General features: G+C 40.2%; 1 protein-coding gene across 1 annotated transcript in view; it reads left to right on the forward strand.

The window, feature by feature from the left end:
* EIF2AK3 (eukaryotic translation initiation factor 2 alpha kinase 3) overlaps nt 1–20,994 on the forward strand; it is a 61,366-nt gene that overhangs the window by 1,937 nt on the left and 38,435 nt on the right. Inside the window, exon 2 of the mRNA XM_006203818.3 lies at nt 11,959–12,088. Coding sequence (XP_006203880.2) covers nt 11,959–12,088 — 130 coding nt within the window. The remainder of the gene's footprint in view (nt 1–11,958; nt 12,089–20,994) is intronic.

Consider the following 20,994-nt stretch of genomic DNA (forward strand, 5'->3'; position numbering starts at 1 on the left):
CTTGCTCAAAGTTACATGAAGTACAGTAAGATGTTTCCTTTTTTTCTGTGAATACAAGTCCACTGCAGGAGGTGTTCATTGGCACTTAAAAGGCCCCTGTGATGCCCTGGGGTTCCGGGGTTCCAGATGTTAGGTAGTCCCTGCCCTCTAGGATCCTGCAGTCCAGCAGTGAGGGTTAAATGAGGAGGACCCCCCCACCAATGATACTGCAGGGCGGAAGCCGTGCAGATTAAGCGCCCTCAGTGTCCCAAGGCTTTTGTGGTCTTCAGTGGGTGGTAGTCGGGGGATGGGATAGGAGAGAAGATAAGAAAAGATCCTGGCAAAATGAGTTGTTTCCTGAGAAGTGGGTAGAATTGTGATGGGCAGATGCTGGCCTTGAGGAAACAGCAAGAGGACAGAAGCTGGAAAGAATGTGTAGGGAACATCATTCTGTTGTGTACATCGTGTGTGTGTGTGTGTGTGTGACCAGAGTGTATGAGAGATACAGACATACATCCAGGTGTGCCGGGCAGGGAGGAGCAGAAGATGAAGAGAAGAAAAATAGGTTGGGGCCCTATTGTGTATATACACAGCCTTAGGCTAGTAACATCGTCATCGCCTGGGAACATGTTAGAAATACGGAATCGGCGCCACCCAGACCTGCTGAATGAGTATCTGCGGTTTAACAAGATCAGCATGTGATTCACACACATTACAGTTTGAGGAGCGTTGTGTACAATATCTCGAATGCCAGGCCGGGTTCAGGTTCGTGCTTAAGGAATAGTTCTCTGGCAATACTGTGTGTACTGAAAACTTGAAGTGAGGATACCGAAAGGAATGCGTGAGAGCAGGGCAGATGAGAGGCGGACTGTCAGCTGGAGCTAGAACAGAGGCGGTAGATTGGAGAAGTTGGAGGCAGAATCTCGGTTCCTGGCGAATGAATGGATTCCACCGCCCTGGGCGCTGCTGTCCAAAGATTGAGCCTGGGTGGCTGGAAGGTGAGAGCCCAAGTGGGAAAGTTGGGGGATTTAGGGGAGCAGGGAGGAAAAGGTAAGGGGTTTCGTGTTGGACCTGGTGACTTGGAGGTGCAGGCAGGACATCCAGAGGAAGTGACTCGAAAGGTGGAAATGAGTGACTGCCGTGGGAGAGATGTCAGGGTAAGCGGTTGAAACTGTGAGAAGAGGCTCATGATAAAATCCTCAGGAAATGCCTTGTATTTCAGACAAGATGAGCCAGCAAAGGAGACAGAAATAGAGCTGGCTAGGTTGGAGGCGTAGGGTGAGGACTGAGAAGATGAGGGATTTGGCAAATGAGGACACTTTAAAGTAAAAGCACCAGATGCTACTCAGGTAGCCAGAGGTTAAAGATTCGTTCTTTTTGGCCCCACTTCCTCCCCGCCGCACTGTGAAAGCTGAGGGGACCTCTCATCTTATTTGTACATGCAGAGGCAGGAAGCCTGTACCGACAGGTTGGAAAGGAAGAAATAAAAGAGGAGGTGAAGGTAGTTGGCAAGAAGGGGGACCACGTCTTTCTCAGAAAAAAGAAGAGTGAAAATAGAGGAATTTAGCCTGGTGGGGAGTAAATGATTTCTGACAAACAGACCTGGCTAGGAAGAGAGAGGCCAGGGTTGAGGGGTCTGCCTGTTAGCTTAGGATGGTGTGGAAAGTTTGAGAAGCCTTGAGTAAGTAAATTGATAGAATCAACACAGGATACATATGCAAAGTTTATAAAACTTATTTTCTCAGTGCTCTTTAGAAAAAAGTTAAAAAAAAAAAACAACAACCCAGAGAATATCAGTTCTATAATAATAGACCGATATCCTGATTATCTAAAGAAGGATTAGGGGGACAAATTTGGATTAACCGAACATTTATTACAAACAGCTGTGAAGAACTACCGTCCTTGCAAAACTGTTTTTAAAAGAGGGAGGTGGGGAATTAAGATCTTTGTTTTTTGCATGTCATCTTTTGATGCCCAGGAAGTGATAGGAGACTCTCTGGTTCACTTTTATTCCCTCTCTTGATGGAATTTTTATTGGTTTCAATCTAAATGCTTACTCTGCATCTCAAGCATGTGAATGAGTGAGTAAATGATTTTTTCTCTCTAAAAAGTAACTTGTTTTTCTGGTAGCAGTCTTGTCGGCGCTTCTTCTGTTAAACGTTACATGTAGTTGAAATTTAAATGAGATGGTCATTGCAGAAAGTTGGGAAGGAAGTTGAAATCTCAGCTCACCGTTAAGTTTTATGCATGTTGGCATAAGTTATGAGTTACCACATTTCTGACTCCAGCACAAATAGCCAACTGCAGAGTGTCACTTGGGCTTCTTGTGATGAGATGGGCATTTTCATCCGGACACCCGACAACCTCGGAAGTTGTGAAGACCTAGTTTTAACTGTGTCACTGTCCTGTAAAGTATTTGTTCCTTTTCTTCTGCCTCAAATTCCCCTCTACCAAGAGTATTAGTAAACTTGACATTGATCTATGCTGCTGCTTCAATCTGTGCATCTGTAAACCAAACTATGGATTTTACGAGGTAACACAAAAATACTTTACAAGTGTAAGATGGCTTAATTCCTCTGCAACTCTTTCTCCTCTCTGTCCTTTTAGAAACTGATGTGATCTGAATCAGTGGTACAGAAATCTGATGTCCCTCAGAGTTTTAGATTTATAATCAAGGTTTGATTTTTTTTTAACTAAAATGACCATTGAATAATCGAATCTCAGGACACAGCATTGAAAGGGAACTCAGTCATCTGCTCACTTTTCTGACCCCAGACTTACGAAGTTGACTAAAAATCACATTTGTGATAGTCTTTTTGGGAGGGGGAGGGGGAGGTATTTAGGTTTATTTATTTATTCTTGGAGGAGGTCCTGGGGATTGAACCCAGGACCTCTTGCATGCTAAGCACACACTCTACCACTTGAGCTATTCCCTCCCCACTATGACAGTCTTTTTTAATTGAAGTATAGTCAGTGTACAATGTTGTGTCAATTTCTGGTTTACAGAATGATGTTTCATTCATACATATACACACATATATTCCTTTTCATATTCTTTTTCATTATAGGTTACTACAAGTTATTGAGTTTACAGTAGAAACTTTTTGTTTATCTATTTTATATATAGTGGTTAGTATTTGCAAATCTCAAACTCCCAGTTTATCCCTTCCCACCCCCTTTCCCTCCTGGTAACTATAAGTTTGTTTTCTATGTCTGCGAGTCTATTTCTGTTTTGTTAATAAGTTCATATGTGTCTTTTTTTTTTTTTTTATTCTACATGTAAGTGATCTCATATGGTATTTTTGTTTCTCTTTCTGGCTAACTTCACTTAGAATGACGATCTCCAAGTCCATCCATGTTGCTGCAAATGGCATTATTTTATCCTTTTTTATCTCCAAGTAGTATTCCATTGTATAAATATACCAGAACTTCTTTATCCAGTCATCTGTTGTTGGACATTTAGGTTGCTGCCACATCTTGGCTATTGTATATAGTGCTGCTATGAACATTGGGGTGCATGTATCTTTTCGAATTAGAGTTTCCTCTGGATATATGCCCAGGAGTGAAACTGCTGGATCATAGGGTAAGTCTATTTTTAATCTTTTGTGGAGTCTCCTTACTGTTTTCTGTAATGGCTGCACCAAACTACATTTCCACCAGCAGTGTAGGAGGGTTCCCTTTTCTCCACACCCTCTCCAGCGTTTATTGTTTGTGGACTTTTGAATGATGGCCATTCTGACTGGTGTGAAGTGATACCTCACTGTCGTTTTGATTTGCATTTCTCTGATAATCAGTGATATTGGGCATTTTTTTATGTCCCTATTGGCCATTTATATCTTCATTGGAGAATTGCTTGTTTAGGTCTTCTGCCCACTTTTAGAATGGGTTGTTTGTTTGTTTGTTTGTTTGTTTTGTTACTAAGTTGTATGAGCCGTTAGAAATCACATTTAAAGAAGAATTTATGCTTAAATTTCAAGGCATGTTTTAAGCCAAAATAAACATACTTCCAGCAAGTAATGGACTAGCCTTCCTGTCTACAATTGTCTCTTTAGCTTAATTGACTCCTGGACTCTAGACAGGATATGTGACAGGATTGAGGAAACTGTTCTGTATTCACACTGGGCACAGAGGGCGACCTCTCTATATCAGCTGCTATGACCTGTAGCTCCCCAAGGCTCCTCATTCCCTAAACATTGCCTGGGAATTCCATCTGCTTTTTTCCTTTTTTTGTAAGAGAGAAACATTTTTATTACAAAACATTTTAAAATACAGAGAGGAGACCTGGTAGGTTTCAGAACTAAATATGAGGGGGGGAGACTAATTTTTAATTTTTTTCATCCTGTTCTATTTGTCAGTAATCACTTTATTTAAAATGTTTCCTAGAATAAAGTAGAAAAAATGCTTTAAAAAATGTTTTAATCTAATAGGAGAGGATGTCTGTCACTCTCACGTGGTCTATAACATTGAAAACTTAGATTGTATTTCTTTAAGGTCTAGCTGACATGTCAAAGTTATAAAGTACAGTTAGTAATTTTTTGGCTTTATATTTGTTTTGACTTGGGGCATGGCTAGTCTTGTGATATGTTTAAATAAAGGAAGTTTGATTTGAAAATTTACTTAGTAGGTGAGGACTAAGAAGTCCCATTAGTAAGTTTGTTTTTCAACAAGAATATATGCTTCCCGAGGGTGGGGGTGTATGTAGCTCAGTGGTAGAGCATATGCTTAGTGTGTGCAAGGCCCTGGGTTCAAACCCCAGTACCTCCATAAAAAAAATTTTTTTTAATTAAAAAATTTTTTAAAAATCACACAGAGAAATGCTTCCCTGAGTGAGAATGTGTATTTGGGTAGAGCATTCTTGGTTACATCAAAAAAGCAAATTTAACCAAATCACATTTTTAACTTTGTGAAAATTATTTTCCCTAAGAAAGGAAATGTACAATTTAAAAATAAACAGTTGTTAGTGTGGAAACTCTTCAATCGATACAGTGTTCTACTGTCACCTGCTCTGGTCCACATGGGAAATTTATCAAGGCAGTAAGGCCCCTTCAAAGTTACCGTATGAAGAAATTCAGCATTTACATATCAGACTCTGATAAACTTTACTGTAAATAGGCAGGTATTCTGGGTGACATAAGTCAGAGCAAACAAAATGTTTAAAAATTGGGTATTCTTTGTGGCCTTAGTTGAGGGCATAATCAGAGCAATAACAGGGCACGTGGCATCTTGATGAGATTTCTAGAAGGGATAAAAGCTGCACATGATAATAATAAAGTAGTTGCCACTTATGCAAACTTGTGGTTAATAGAGTAATAGAGTTAAAGTTAAAAACCTGAAGTTTCAGCTTCAAATTTCTGTCCAAAACCTCTCATTGGGTGCATGACCTTAGGCGAGTCGCCTTTCTTCACACCTTTCTCAGCTCCTTTTCTGTTTTGGTTTTATGTGAATGTTAGTATCTGTTCTAGCAAGATTTTTCCATTCAGCAGACATTTATTGCATCTTATGAGGGGCTCTGCCCTACTAGGTGCTGAGGGTAGATAAATGACTCCTGGGCTGTCCCTGAGTCCCAGGTTTGAGAGGGAGAGAACAGGTATTAAAGAATTAGCTGAACTAGAATGGATGGTAAGTAAGAGGGAGTAAGTGGAAAGAGTGGAGATGTCAAGGGAGTGAGTCCTTGAACATGAGATGTTAAGGACCGTCTCGGCAGCCGGGCTGATGTGAACAAGGACTCAGAGCGGTGGTCGCCAAGCCAGGGCTCCTGGACCCCTGTGCACCTGCATACGGGAGATCCCTGAGATTGTCCATATCTTTCGAATAATGTAATGGAAACTGGACATTCCATGAGGAGAAGGTTAATGAAAAAGTCAAGTTTCTCTGCTTTGAGCTAGAATTTTACCAAACTTAATTAATAATTTTAGCTATTTCTTCCCAGAAGTCTTGACTCTTTTCATTGGTACTTAAATATTTCCACTGAGGATGGGAGAATTCATGATAAGGGATGTTTTCGGGGCACATGAAATCATTTAAGACAGGAGACAAAAGACAAATTAACAAGGCAATTTTGTTCCAAAGGGTGGGAGCCTAGATTATGCCAAATCGTGTTAGATTATGTACCATACCAGGCGGTGTGGCCTTTATTCACTGGGCACAGGGACCTTCGGAAGGTCATCAGAACTCTGTTGTAGAAACAAAACTGTCAGAGGAGCAGCAGTGGCGGCTATCAGAGACAGGAATCTTCAGGTTTTCTGATGAGAAATGTGAGTCTGTTGTAGGACAAAGGCAGTGCTACTGAAAAAAGGAGAAGATTTAAAGGGAGCTTCAGAAATAGAATCAAGAGCCCCTGACTAGGGAGGAGGGTAGAGCTCAGTGGTAGAGCGCATGCCTAGCACGCATGAGGTCCTGGGTCCAAGCTCCAGTAATTTCAAAAAAAAAAAAAGTGCATGACTGTTGTCTAACGTAGTGTCTGAGAGAGGAGGTAGCTTTGATTTGTGATTTGGATATTAAGTGACAGTGGATTCAGAAAGCCAGGGGAGAGAAGGGAAGTTTCCTGAAATCTTTGCGGTGATGAGTACGCCCTGCTGAAAAATGCAGAATTAGGGTTGCAAGAGAGATGAAATGCACGTAGGTGAGGGAGCTGTTTTATTACAGATAGAGTAAGCGGTGGGCTGTGGGTAAAGCCAGAACTCCTTGGTCTTCTTGTTAGAGATGGAGAGCTGTCAGAATGATGGGTGAGGATGGGGGTGCGGACTGGTCCACCATTCCTGCTGCGGCCGCCGGGACGAACCTGATGAGGGGAGAGGGCCTGGCCATTAGGCAGAGGTCATTGCAAACCTTTTTTGAGATGAGCATCAAAGAATCCGGTTATGGATGAGAGAACAGTGCTTGCTGTTGAATCATCCCAAAATGCCTTTGTAAACTGAAGCAAAGTGTAAGTGAGAAGTTTCAAAAGAGTTTGCTGAGCAGAGTTGATCAATAGGACTTCTGCATTCAGGTAATGGATTTTTTTTTTTTCAGCTACAATCTCCCAACCCTCTTCTGGAGATGGGACCTGTGAACCTTTACTGGTTTTTAACAAGTGCCCCAGATTATTTTGATAGCCAGATTTGAGTCCTGCTGAGCTGGGTGAAATAGTCGTGTTTCACCCATGAAAAAGCAAGTTGAATGAAGCCCTGGGGATGTGCCCACAGGTCTGACTTCAAAGCTCCAAGTCTCTCCCCTGGAAATGCTGCCTCTGCGGTTTCTTTGATTCTTAACTAAGTTGAGTTTTTCATCTTGTTCATAGAAATCTCAAAATAGGGCAAGTGGATCATGGGGAGATGAATGGGCTTATATTCTCCCTATTTTGGGGGGGGGGGAGGCAGGAGGGCTCATTATCCATCTCAAATTGATGTTTGCTCTAAATACCGTATCTTTCTGCAACCTCTGGTTGTGCTTTACATTCAGCCCGGGGACTTAGTTTTTCAGCGTTATCTGTCTCCTTGTTGCTTCTCTGAACCAGCAGTATGTTGATAGCATCTCTCTCCAAGAATGTGATAAGGTAACAGTTTAAGTCATAACATATCTGCCCTGCTGGCGCTGATAAGTTGCAGCCACAGCAGAAGGGAAATTCCCTTCCAGAGATGCGCTTGGGAAGGAGCCCAAGGTGAATATTACCAGCTTGTGGCAGACGAGGATGAAGAATTTTCTTTTTGACACCTGACAGAGTTTGTTAGGTGATTTTTTCTGTTATTCCCTTTAAGAAGGGTTAAAACAATTAAGGATACACCCCTCAAATCTAAGAGCCAGATTCCACTAAATATCAACAGTAGCTAATAGAGCGAGGTACTGAATTGTTCCTGCCTGCATGTTTGTATTTCTTTTAATTATTGCTCAAATTCACAGTACTTTCTCAATATAGTAGTTCATAATCTGAAAACATCTTGTTTATCTTAATAAGCAGAATATTTGACTCAGTTAAATGCACCCCACAGAACACTGAAAGGATAGTTGGATATTAAACTCCAAATTACTTAGTAAAATGTGCTCTTATATACACATAAGACATATGTGTATTTTATTGTTGGATTTTTCCTTGTTTTCAGAGCTAGAATTTTATCATTCTTTTCTGAATATACCTCTAGCGCAAATAACTACATATTCCAAAAAAAAAAAAAAAAGATAGCTTTGTGAAGCTATAAGTAGAAAACTGAGCATGACAAATGAACAATGTTGGTTCTGAATTTCTAAAAAAAAAAGTATGTGAAGTGTTCCAGTAGTCACCTGAATTTTTCCTGGGTTAGCACTTTGTTTATACTAAGTTTTGTCTCAATTAGAGTGTTTTTCATTCCACTATTTATGGTTTATTATTATTGAACAGAAAAGTGAAGTGTTTCTGCAGTGGGACTAGGAAACAGTGAACTTGGCTCTGAGCTCTTGATCTCTAACTGAATTCGATTCTGTTGCTTTTACTTGTAAGCTGGCACATCTAAGGTATGAATTTTTTATACCCTTCATTATAATATAATTTTTAGCTTGCATTATCCTTCTCTTCCTCCAGCTCCCAGTAGATCTCTGTAGAATGCAGGATAATTGTGTGAGGAGGGGAGTTAAGTTGTTCCCTTTCTTTTGGTTTGTTGTCTAAAATGACTAGTTTGTAGTGTGGGAAACTCTTTTCACAAATTAGACTAAGAGTTACCATGTGAAAACTTCAAAGTGAGGATTAGTATACAGTTGAAGAGCTAAAGTAACCCTTTCATTCTCTTGATAAATATATTCATTTGCTAAACAATTAAGTTCTTTGAAAGGTTTTCAGTGAGTTTTACTTGAACTGGTTTGTCTTGGTCAACTTGTAGCTTTGCTTTGAATTTGTATACATTTTATATGAAGTCAAATAGATAAAGGTTGTGTTTTATAATCCTAACCAGGAACATAACTACACTTGCTTGGGATCTGCATGGTCTTTGAGAAGGAGACAGATATACCCAACAAATTCCTAGAACCAGTGTTCAATACATTGCTTCATTCCACAAATATTTATTGAGAGCCTGTTATGTATGTGGGGGCATATGTTCCAGGATGCGAAAGAACAGTGGTTGCAAAGGCCCTGAGGGAAAATCATGCATGATGTGTTTGAGGAATTGGGAGTGTCAGTCTGGGGGCGTTGATTTTGGATCTGTGGACTTTGAGAAGCCTGTCTAACAGACGATATAAATCTGATAGACAGTTACGTTCAGAGTTCAGGGATGTAAATTCAGAATTGGCCAGTAGATAGATGACATTTTAATCTATGAGACTGTCTAAAACCACCAAAGAAAAGTACACGTAGGCAGAGAATATTTTAAGACATTGGAGAGATGAGGCGGGACCAGAAAATGAAACTGAGAAAGAGAAGCAGAGAACTAAGAGAAAAAGAATCAGGAGTGGATGGTGCCCTGGAAACTGTGCGAAGAGTGGTTGGCAGAGGGCAGGCGGAGTGGAAATGAATTGGAAGCTGGAGCTGGGAAAGTGGTTCAGACTATTTGATCTGGTTCATTTTTTAAGTTGAGGGAAATAATGGCAGGTTTGAAGACTGAGGGGAGTGCTGTGGTAGAGAGGGAATAATTGATGGGAGAGCAAGAGGAGAGATTTTTGAGGAGTGAGTCCTCATGTATATATGGGGAGAGATCTATTGCCTAAGTGGAAGTGTTGGTAGTGGTGAGACAGAGGAAGAGGGAAGGGCACAACCATTAAAAGAAAGACATAGCTGTTGAGGATCTGACATAAACTGGTTAGAACCAAGCAGCCCCAAGATGGCAGAAGATTCGACTTCCAGTAGACCTTGAGCCTCATTACAGGCTCATTGTAATACATCAGCATGCTAAATGGCACACACACAGGTGCCATGACAGTTCCCAGGCTGACTATAAAAGGCCAAAAAGTGGGTGGGGTCCAATTCCTGAAAATCCCCACTCCCTCCCTGAAAACCATTGGAATAAACCCCCACCTTTTAGCCTATGAAATTACCCAGCCTATATAAACTAACCACCCCCACACCTTGGGCCACTTTCCAAGACATCATGCTCTGGGGCTGCTCTCCCTTTTGAGATGGGCTACATTCTGTCCATGGAATGTGTTACCTCTGTAAATAAACTTGCTTTCACTTTACTATGGCTTGCTCCTGAATTCTTTCCTGCACGAGACAGAAACCCACTCTCCCTCAACATCTTCTTTCTCTTTGACTTGTTTTTCTCTGCATCCCTACCTCACTCTTACTTTCACACCTTACTCCACTGAAAGTGGAGGTGGTTAGTTTTTATTGGCTGGCTAATTTCATATTGAGTGAGCCTGTCATTTAGCATGCTGATATATTACAATGAGCTTACATGGGGGCTCACGGTCTACTGGAAGTTGAATCTTTTGCCATCTTGGACCTAGTTGGTTCTAACCAGTTTATGGCAGATCCTCAATGGCTGTGTCATTCTTTTAATGGTTGTGTCCTGCCCCCTTCCCTTATGTCTCAGTGGATGGGGACGTGGACAATTTACCTGCAGCAAGAAGAGGGGAGGCAGATTCATGGGCCCAAGTGCTGATAAATGGAGAGATGCAATGGTGAGATCTCTTTTGATTATTTCCATTTTCCTCAGTAAACACATATTTAGGTAGCACAGTCCCTGGAATACACAAGCTTGGAAGAGCTGGTATTGGAAGTCTGAGGGAAAAGGCAAAATGAAATAGTTAACCTAGGACAGTGGGAGAGTGGATAGACTGGGGACGCATGTTATGATCCTTGAGCATCATTCGTGGCTCTTTTGATGTTGATGGTCATGATGAAAGGGAGACCAGGCAGCATGGTCTTCTTCAACTGCACAGAGGCGAGAATGAGAAAGGGCAGAAAGTTGAATTTAATCAGGTTGGAGTTCTACTAGTCGAGCTTGTGTGTGTGTGAGAGAGAGAGTAGGGGATTTGAGGGTGTGGGCAAGAAAGGGCTTAAAATGAAGGACGATGAAATTTAAACTGGATAAGAAAGAAGGGAAGGCCTAATGATGGTGAAGTTCAGGGTAACAGTCAGATCAAAGACTGATAGGTTCTGGTGGGGCCAGAGGATTGTTGGAGCTGGGGAAGTAGAGGAAGTGAGCTGGGAAAGGGGGGTTGGTGGCTGGGGATGGGGTGCTTGAAATGTCAGTGGGACAGGGAAGTTGTGATAGGTAACAGATAATGAAAACCCAAAGATTATGTTATAGGAATAGCCAACCAGGAGCCAAAATCCTCAGGGAATGAGGCTAGCGACCCAAGGGTGGGTAGACATTTATTAGGAGGGCTGGTGGATGAAGGGGTCCTGGGGATTCCTAGAGAGGAGAGATTAGAGCGTAGTCTGGAAATGGGAGCGAGGTACAAGAGGTACACTGACACCATCCCTGGGCCCAGTGAGGGTCATGAGAAAAGAATTCTCGTAGCTTCTGAAGCAGTGTCCTCAGGGAGAGCCAGGTTTCTATTAGAGCAGGAAGGTAAGTGGCCTTTCAGGGGAGACTGTTTCAGGGGGGAGGTGTCAGGAGTCAGGGAAACAAGAGTGGAGGACAGAGCAGGGAATGGGGAGTTCCATGGGGGGTTTAGAGTGTGGAAATGAAGGGTGACCTGAGAATCTGGGGCTTCTTTTTTTTTTTTTTTCCCTAGTACATTTTACTTTTTAAAGCAGTTAAGATTTACAGAAAAAAAAATTTATTGACGTCTGGTTGATTTATAATGTTGTGTTAGTTTCAGGTGTATAGCAAAGTGATTCAGTTACACACACATACATATATTCTATTTTGGGGGCTTTTCGTAAGTGACATAAACAGATAAAAAGCAGAGTGCACTTGTCTCGCAGGGCTCAAGACAGACAGTGATGGAGAAACTGCAAGCGTCCTGAAGAGGTGGGCTCCCCGCCTTCTCACTTAGAGATAGAGGCCCGGGGAGAGGCTGCTTTTCTTTTGAGCATATGTCTTAGTCATCTTTTTAACTCCGTCCTATTAATTTTGAAATCTGCAGATCATTAGTGATTATCAGCACTTTAGATGGCCGAATCGCTGCCTTGGATCCTGAGAATCATGGTAAAAAGCAGTGGGATTTGGACGTGGGATCCGGTTCCTTGGTGTCATCCAGCCTTAGCAAACCAGAGGTAAGAATCTTCCATTGCATGTTGACCGGAAAACTCAGTTAAAATGAGTGTTGACTGCTGTGAATGGTAGGGATTTGCTTACAGAGCAGGGGGCTCAAGTCTCATCGCCTAGGTGTGGGCCCTGTCTGTCCCTGACGAGGGACATGTACTTGGCTTTTCTATTCCTCAGCTCCCCTTCTCTAAAACGAGGTGGGTGATGTCACCTACTTCTTAGGATTGTTTTGGGCATGAAATGAGTTAATCATATAAATGTGTAACTGAGGATATTATCTGCTATATCAACGTAGTTCATTCTCTGAGCTGTAAAATGATCATCATTTCTTCTTCCTATTATTAATTATTATTATTGCTATCGTCATTATCACCACAAGATTCCTAGAAATAATAAAACAAATACAAGTAACTGTGTTTTAATAGTTAGAAATTATTCCCTACGTTTTCCCTCAGTTCTACATCCTAATTGTAAACATAATTCATCTGAAATTCTCTTGGCGTGTAATTTTAGACAAATTGGATTATTTTCAAAAAAAGAGAGAGAGAGAGAGAGGAAGAGACCTTGATTCCATTACTACTCTGGCACATGCCTCCAAAACTTGGGCAGGTGAGTTAGCCCCTCAGAGCTTTACTGTCCCCATCAGGAAAGCAAGGGCATTGCCTTGATGCGGAGGAGGGTTGAGGGATGGTGATTAAAGAAGAGAAGTTTATTTCCTCCCCTTTGGTCTTGACTCTGGTAGATTAAATCGTTATCCTTTTCTGGAGGTTCACTCTCTCGTTTAAATCGTTTAAAGTAAGTCCCTCTTTTGAGCTGTAACGGCTGACCTGGAAGAACCACCTGTTCTCCAGAATACCGTCAGCCTTCAGCCTTGCCGAAGTCTTCCCAAAGGGCCCTCCCTGGGGTATGCCTTTCCCCCATCCTCGTCAATCTTTCCCTTTCAAAAAGCTTCTGAGCTTGTATCAAGTTTGGAAAAGACAAAACCTAACACGAGGGGCTTGAGAAAGATCTGATTGGTGGTGATGGAATTATCTGATGGGAAGACTGCTACCAGTGACCCATCTGCTCTCTAGTAAACCCAGCCTGGATTCTTTCTGGAGCACCCAGGCAGGAACGTGGGGGATGGCACTGCCCACCCTCCCCCCTCGCTGTGTGCTGAGCCTTGACTAGCCTTCCAGAATGCCTACTGCTTATCGGACAGTATAGCGACAACACCTGTTGAAAAGAGTAAATTTCTCTTGAATTGTGAATTATTAATATAAATAGCAACTTGACTGTAAATTACATAGAAAGCTTAAACGTAAAAGAATTTGCACAGAAAATGTAATGTAAAAAATATTCCGGGCGTAATAGTCAAGTGAATTACGACTCAAACTGAAGAGTCACGTGTTTGCATTCTGCTGGGAGTGTGCTTGGGAATGCATGTTTTGCTTTATTTTTAGACTAGACAGAAAAGGTGATGAGCAAAATCCGAAGATTGTAAGCGGTTTACATTTGAGGTAATTTTACAGTGTGTTGTAGTGGTGCAAAGCATGTGTGTTCTTACAGACTAAGACGTGCACACTCACAAAAAGATACGTTGCATGGTGTGACAAATAGTTGTGATCACCCGCGTGCCACTGAGTGTGTTTAAACTATAAGCAGCTAGTCAAACTCGAAGATTTTTTTATGAGTAGCAGTTATATTTGCTGATTTTAAAACTACAGTTCAGTTTTCTCATCGTCCCCAGTCCTTACCATTTTCTGTAGTTTATTAGAACTTTCTTATTTTAAGTGTCCTTTTTCCCACTCACCCCCAACTGTGGATCCTTTGGGTGGAGTGCTTTGAAACGTTGAATCGCAAGCATACTTTAAAAGTTTGTGTCACCTTTACATGATAAATGAAGAGCTCACTGACCACCTTCCATTGCAGGGAAAGAGGGCCTAGACCTCTTTGCATTACCTAGACTTTAATTTTCTACTTTACACACATGCAAAAATTTTTACTAGATTTTACTACTGCCCCAAGTTCTTGGGACCATTTCTCGAGACCGTATGTTTACCGTGTAGATGTGCTATGATAACGTTGTTCCCAGAGTGGTAATGTACATGCCATGTACTTGACACACAGTGTAATCCTCACAGCTGTCCTCCTGAGGTTGCTGTGCTGGTGTCATTTCATAGAAAAGGAAATTGAAGCTCAGGGAACTTATTTGCTTGAAATCACAGACTGACTAGATGCATAGAGCTGGGATTGAACCCAGCCTTGGCTGACCATATTCCATTCCGCCCACCCCAGAGCCCTTTCCCCATCTTGTATGTAACCACTTCCCCTTTACAACTCAGGCTGTTCATCCAGTGCAGCGGGTCTCAAACTTTATGGTCTCAGGACCCTTTACATTCTTAAAAGCATCCAAAGAGCTTTCCCCCCACCTCCATGGGTTATTATATCTTCAGCCATATTAAAAATTGAAACAGAAATTTTAAAAACACTTACTAAATTATTGAAAAAACTGAACCCCATTGCATTGCATGTAGCATAAATAACATTATTATAAAGAATCACTGTATTTCTCCCAAAAAAATTTAACGAGAAAAGTGGCCTTGTTTTATATTTTTGCAAATCTCTTTAATTTCAAGTTTAATAGAAGTCAGTTAAGTTTTCCTATATGCTTCTGCATTCAATACGTTGCACTGCTGTTTGGGTTGAGCTGTATGAAGAAGAAAATCCATATGTGGTTGGAAAAACGGAGTATTTTAGTGGCCTTCTCAGATGACTGTGGTCATTCTTTTTTGATAAGACACCAAAACAAATGGAAGTTTCTTAAAGGTTAGTTGCACTTGGGCATCTGGAACGTTACCAGTGAACAGTTGTACTGTTACATTAACACCCATTGGTCTATCTTGCCTTTTACTCATGCGTGATTATCTACCATTACTTGGAAAATATTAATTCACTGAGTTAAACAGATCTTCCAAATGTTGACATATTTCCTCATACAATATTTTTTAAACTCAAATTTTTTACTATCACCTCAGATCTCGTCAGGAAAGTCTTTTGAGTCTGGGGAAGCTGTTAGGCTCACATTGGTAGATATTGCTTTTCCAAAATTCTAATTTTTGCGCAAAACCTTGATTTTTATCACTAACATGGTCAGTTATTCTCCTTGAAGTGAGAAGTTCACTTGGTTTATTTTTGAGAAAATGTTTGTGAAATACCCAAGTCTCGCAACCTTAGTTCTCTCAATTTTTTTTTTTCAAATGAAAACAGAGCTTCACGAGCAGTGCCACTAGCTTGTCCACTCAGAACTCAGTCCCACAAGTGCTTTTCCTTTTTTTTTTTTTAATTTTTTTTGTGGCTAGGGAAGGTAATTTGGTTTATTTACTTATTTAATGGAGGTACTGGGAATTGAACCCAGGACCTTGTGCGTGCTGGGCATGCGCTCTACCACTGAGCTATCCTCTCCCTCCCCCTACAAGTGGTTTTCCTCAAATCATGCTTCAGGGTGTGACAGAAGAGTTTGATGCATTCCCCCTAGTTAGTTGTGCGGACCAGTAAAAGGATATTCACTCAGGTCACTATTAAATTAAATTAGTTTTTATTGTTTCATCCAAACATTTCTTGAGTGAAACTTTTTTCTTCTTCTTCTTCTTTCTTTCTTTCTTTCTTTGTTTTTCTGCTGCCAGTGCACACCAGTGAAGGGACAAAGACTGCTATTCCTGTGCTTGATTCCTGCCAAGGCACCAGCAGATTTAGTCACCATTGCTTTTACACCATCAATGCAAATATCACCAAGGAAAGGCAAATAGCACTTTATTATGAAAACTGTTTGACCCTCTGCATCTCAAACAGAGGCCACAGACCACACTCTGAGAACTGCTAATCTAGGATATTATAGAAATACTATAAGAATATTTGTAAGATTATAAACATATTACCAAGGAGACAGGACTGTATTGCAAGCTTGAGTCACCTGGTATTCAGCAAGATGTGTGTCGCTCAGCATCTAGAAGTTATGTTCAGAAGCTGGACGAAAAGAGCAACAAAGACTGCTATTTGAAATGCCCTGAATTGGATGTGTAGAGTAATGGTACCTTTCTAAATATATCTGACATAATATTTTATGAAGGTCCCTAACTTTTGGTGAGAAGTAGTTAATTTTCTATCTATCGGAAGCTCAGCGTTTGATAGTGAAGGAGGTGGAGGGAAGAGGCCTGGGTGTAACTGGCAGAAGGATGGTAGGGAGATAGAGTGGGAGCCACTCAGGTGACAATAAGTAGATCCATGACTCCATCTGGAGACTCTCCTATTAGAATGTCACCTTCTCCAAGTTCTCATCAAGAGTGGTATGAAAATGAAACCGATTAAACCCAGAAGGTCAGAGATGTGTTCTCTGTGCAGTGATTATTAAAGTGATTTATTAACCTGATGAGGAAAAGCAAAGGATAAAGGATTTGATAGATTGTATAATAAATTTTAAGTTACAAGTGATAGAGGAATTGGATCACGTGTACTTTTGCCAGACAATAAAGTAAAAGCAGCAGAGGAACTTTTTAGGCTGTATGGGGCTGTGGAGGAGGGACTAGGATTCAGGGGCTTCAGTTCTAGTCATGATCCTGCCGTTCACTGGCTATGTGACCTGGCTAAATTATTTAATTCAGTAGAGCTTTCATTTCTTTCCCTGTATAAAGTTATGGGATTGGACTAAATTTCTAAAGATTGTCCTAACTTCAGGACTCAGGTACCATCAAAGGCGTGAAGCACCCAAGGAAATTATCCAGAGGGATTTTTTTGTTATTGTTGTTGAAGTATAGTCAGTTACAATGTGTCAGTTTCTGGTGTGCACCATAACGTCCCAGCCATATATGTGTACATATGTATACATATATATATACATATATTCATTTTCATATTGTTTTTCATTAAAGGTTATTACAAGATAGTGAACATAGTTCCCTGTTCTATACAGCAGAAACTTGTTTTTTTAATCTATTTTTTAAAATATATTTTTATTGAAGTATAGTCAGTTTACAATGTTGTGTCAATTTCTGGTGCAGAGGAATGTTTTGACTTCCCTTTTTACTACATTTAAGGATTCTTTTTAAAAAATAGTACAAATTCATTACCACTAGGTGCAAACCTCATTACCTCTCAGCCTGCTCTGATGATGTCCTTAACCTTTTCTGGTCCAAAAGGCATATAAAATAGTTTATTATGTTGCTTTAGACATGTTTTGATTATGTCAGGGCAAAAAGAAGTTCCCAGAGGGTTAAGGGAGATTGACAGTTCCATTAAAAACAAGTGTTTCGCATTATATTTAGAATGAATTGTGTGCTGCAGGAAGTGATGCCTTGGGACACAGATTTGATCTGTGCCCGCTTTCCTCTTGACTAGTTATTTATAAACTTCCTCAAAAGAATACTGATATAAACGAAATCAAAGCTGCGCGCATGCGCTTGAGCATCCAGGCGCGTCTGTGCGCGTTACAATGAATGATGAACCTAAGATTTACTGTTAGCTTTAACAGATGTGCCCCAGGTTTTAAGCCTAATACTTTTGACGGTAGCTAAGAATTTTGTTTTTAATTTTCAGAAGGACCACCTGAGGTGAAATCTGATTTGCTTTCCTCTGGTAATTTATATGCAGATTCAACCTTGAAAAAGCACTAAGGAGATTTGGCTGTGGTTCCTCATTGGCTATCTTAAACTTTTGTTTTGTAATTTTACTTTTCTTTGGGGTCTCTGGGTGGCATGTGGATCACAGTTCATCAAATCTAAGTAGATAAAATGGCCTTGAACTAGCTACTTCTCTGGGCATAAATACAGAGACCTTCCTTATCTATGTTTAGAATGCATATTATAATTGTATATGTATAACTTGTCTGTCCTTAGACAATACTTTTGTCTTTTCTTTACTTAGAGATACCATATTTGTTTTTTGTTTCAGTTTTCTGTTAAAATGTCCTTTTTTTTCCTCTTAAAAAGAACAAACAACTCTGTTATAAGTCTATAGTTAGAGTTTGGGGTTTTGTGTTATTTTATTTTAGGCATGTTTCTCCCCAAGGGACACACAGGCCTTTCTGTTTCAGCCAGGTGCAGAAACAGACAACTATGGTGCTAGAGCTTTCCAGCCTCCTACCCACCCGAACATCAGACTGCGTTCACTAAGAAGGGCCATCATAGGTGGGGGGGGGGGTCCTTTGAAAAGAATACACTTTTAATGGTTACTTGATTTGTTCACAAAGGGTCCATTAGTAGACTGTTTTAAGTATTGCTTTGTTAAAAGAGGATCCGTAATCTCTTTGAAAGATTCTCTAGTTTATACTGAAAGAGGTCTGGTCATTTTGCAGTTTTTCATTTGTACATAAACAAGCTCAGTTTTAGCCTTGGATGAGCACAATGTAAGATGGTGGTTTACTTGGAAAAGTCACTGTCAGTCATGCAGCAAGCCTGTATTTACATAATTGCTTAGGTTAATTGCTTTTCTTTTAATTATAGAAAAGAAACAGTGCATTGACTTAATTTTGTTTTATTAATCCCTCAGCATGGCTGAAAACAATGCTGCAAACTAAATCCATTTATTCCAGCACGCATGTTGCCAAGTGAGAAATTGATTTGACTCTGTTTCATGCACATTATTTACCTACCTTATGAATGTATATTAATCTAAGTGAAGGTAGAGTGAGTTAGTAAAATCTGTATTTTTCATCATGAATGCAAAAAGTATACTTAAAAATTTAATCTGGTAGTTTTACTTGAGGCATTCTGTTTTGTAGGTTAAGGAAAGAAAGAATGAAATAATTATTATCTACTTGGCATCTCACTACTCTTGAGCATTAATTCACCATCTTTGATGATCATAAATACCAAGTCACTTCAGGATTTGTTTTTTTGTCTGCATTTTCTTTTTCTTTTCAAAAAAAAATCTATATTTACTTTTAAGCATGTCACATGGAGTGCCTCCTCTGACTAATACTTGGATCTACTAAAAGAGCCCATAATCCCTCATGTCAGATCACCTAACTAGTTATTAACCGTGATCACCTAACTAGTTGTTAACCATAATGCTCCCCTTCTCGGTCTTTGATGTGTGATTCCCAAAAACACTTTACTTTCAGCAAATAAGCTTCCTTTACTCTCCTTATCATGATGATTTTAGTTTTCATTGCAATTCAGGGAAATTTTTTAAAAAGCACTTCCTCAACACAATGATGTTAGAACATCTTTTTTTCTTCTTCTCCTTTTAGAGTCACAAATAGTCAATTTTGGCAACTAGTAGTCTAGTCAGTTGTTCATTTTACTTTATTAAGAGTTACCATTTTGTGTTCCATATGTAGTATAACACTGTTGAAGAATTAAAATATATAAAAATAGGCCTGTTAACTTCTCTTTAATATTGTTTGTCTTTGTGGTCAACAAAGTACTTTACGAGCCTTCAGAACTTCTATATCCAAAGGAGGATGTTAGGGCTGATAGAGATTTCTGGTAAGTCAAAGACTGGTCGCTGTTTGATATATTTAATTCTTGCATTGAATTCATCTGTATATAGTTTTGAGGTTTTGTTTTTAAATGAGTGTTGTGAATCCAGGATTGGGAAAGAAATACAGTTGACTCTTGGAAAATGTGGGGGTTAGGCTTTCCAACCTTCCATGTGTGGAAACATCCCCGTATAACTTCTCATTGGGCCTCCCATATCCACGGTTCTGCATCCTTGAATTCAGCTGTGGATCCTGTTGTACTATAGTACGTATTTAGTGACAAAAAATCCACATATTAGTGGACCCTTGCAGTTCAAACCCGTGTCAAGGGTCAGCTGTAATTGACATGGCATAATTAAGCTTTCTGCTCTCTCCTTGAATTTACTTTTGGAGGGACTGTTTGAATTCTAAAAGCTTTATTGAAATATTTGTAATTTGTTAATGAACCATAGTCATTTCTGGAGTTTCCTTATAGAGAATCCAAGCAGGCTTATGGTGAGTTTATAGGTGGTCAGATAAAGAGTTTATATTTTTGTTTTTCACTTTTTTCTTTAACAGCTTTATGCATATATATGCACACCCACAAATTACCTGAGGTTCAAAATAGCAGCCATCAATCTTTACATCTACGTAACTACTGCTTGATTAGCACTTTATAGTTTGCAAAGTGATATCAAACCTATTCTTCTTTATTCCTTAACACAGCTTTATAAAATAAATATTTTTACTAACCCCCCTTTCTCAGATGAGAAAATTGGGGCTCAAAATGGTTCAGAGATGAGTCTGATGGAGTAAAGCAAAGACACAAGACACAACCTTGTATGTATGTCTTGCCCTCTTTCCAATATTTCATGCCTTTTGAAATGCTTCAATACTTACCAATGTGTTTGCATTTTCTGTTCTAATAATTATAATTCTTAATGGGCCTTATCAGGACTAATTACTCAAAGACTTCATTGATATAGCAGACTTAGCATGGCGCTCAGCACACTTAATTACTTCTTAAACTTTTCCCTAGTGAGAGAGTCAGAGGTACCAGAATTTAACACATCCAAGACTGAACTGCTCTTTAAGAGGGCAGGAGTCTTGCAGGATTGTGCGCTGGGGTTCAGCAATGCCTGGGACAGATGAGACCCTTGCTGTCATGGAACTTACGTGACACTACGTGGAGCCATCTGGGGAGACAAATCTGAAATGACTATACTGTATATGTCATAACTGAGCTGTGCTAACTGCCACAGGGAAGGGTGGGACTAAGAGAGACTTAGCAGGACTACCCAACCTACCATGCTTGGGGGTCAGAGAAGGCTTCTCAGAAGAAATGATGTTGACGACTGAGATCCTATGAGGAGAAGGAGCTGCAGGAGATGGGTAGAGAGGCCACAAAGGACTGCTCTGGGAGAGGAAACAGCCTTGCGGTGGGAATCATCACGGTGTGCTCAGGGCAGTGGAAGGTGA

The sequence above is a fragment of the Vicugna pacos genome, chromosome 28 (genome assembly GCF_048564905.1).
Source record: "Vicugna pacos chromosome 28, VicPac4, whole genome shotgun sequence".
Classification (NCBI taxonomy): Eukaryota; Metazoa; Chordata; class Mammalia; order Artiodactyla; family Camelidae; genus Vicugna; species Vicugna pacos.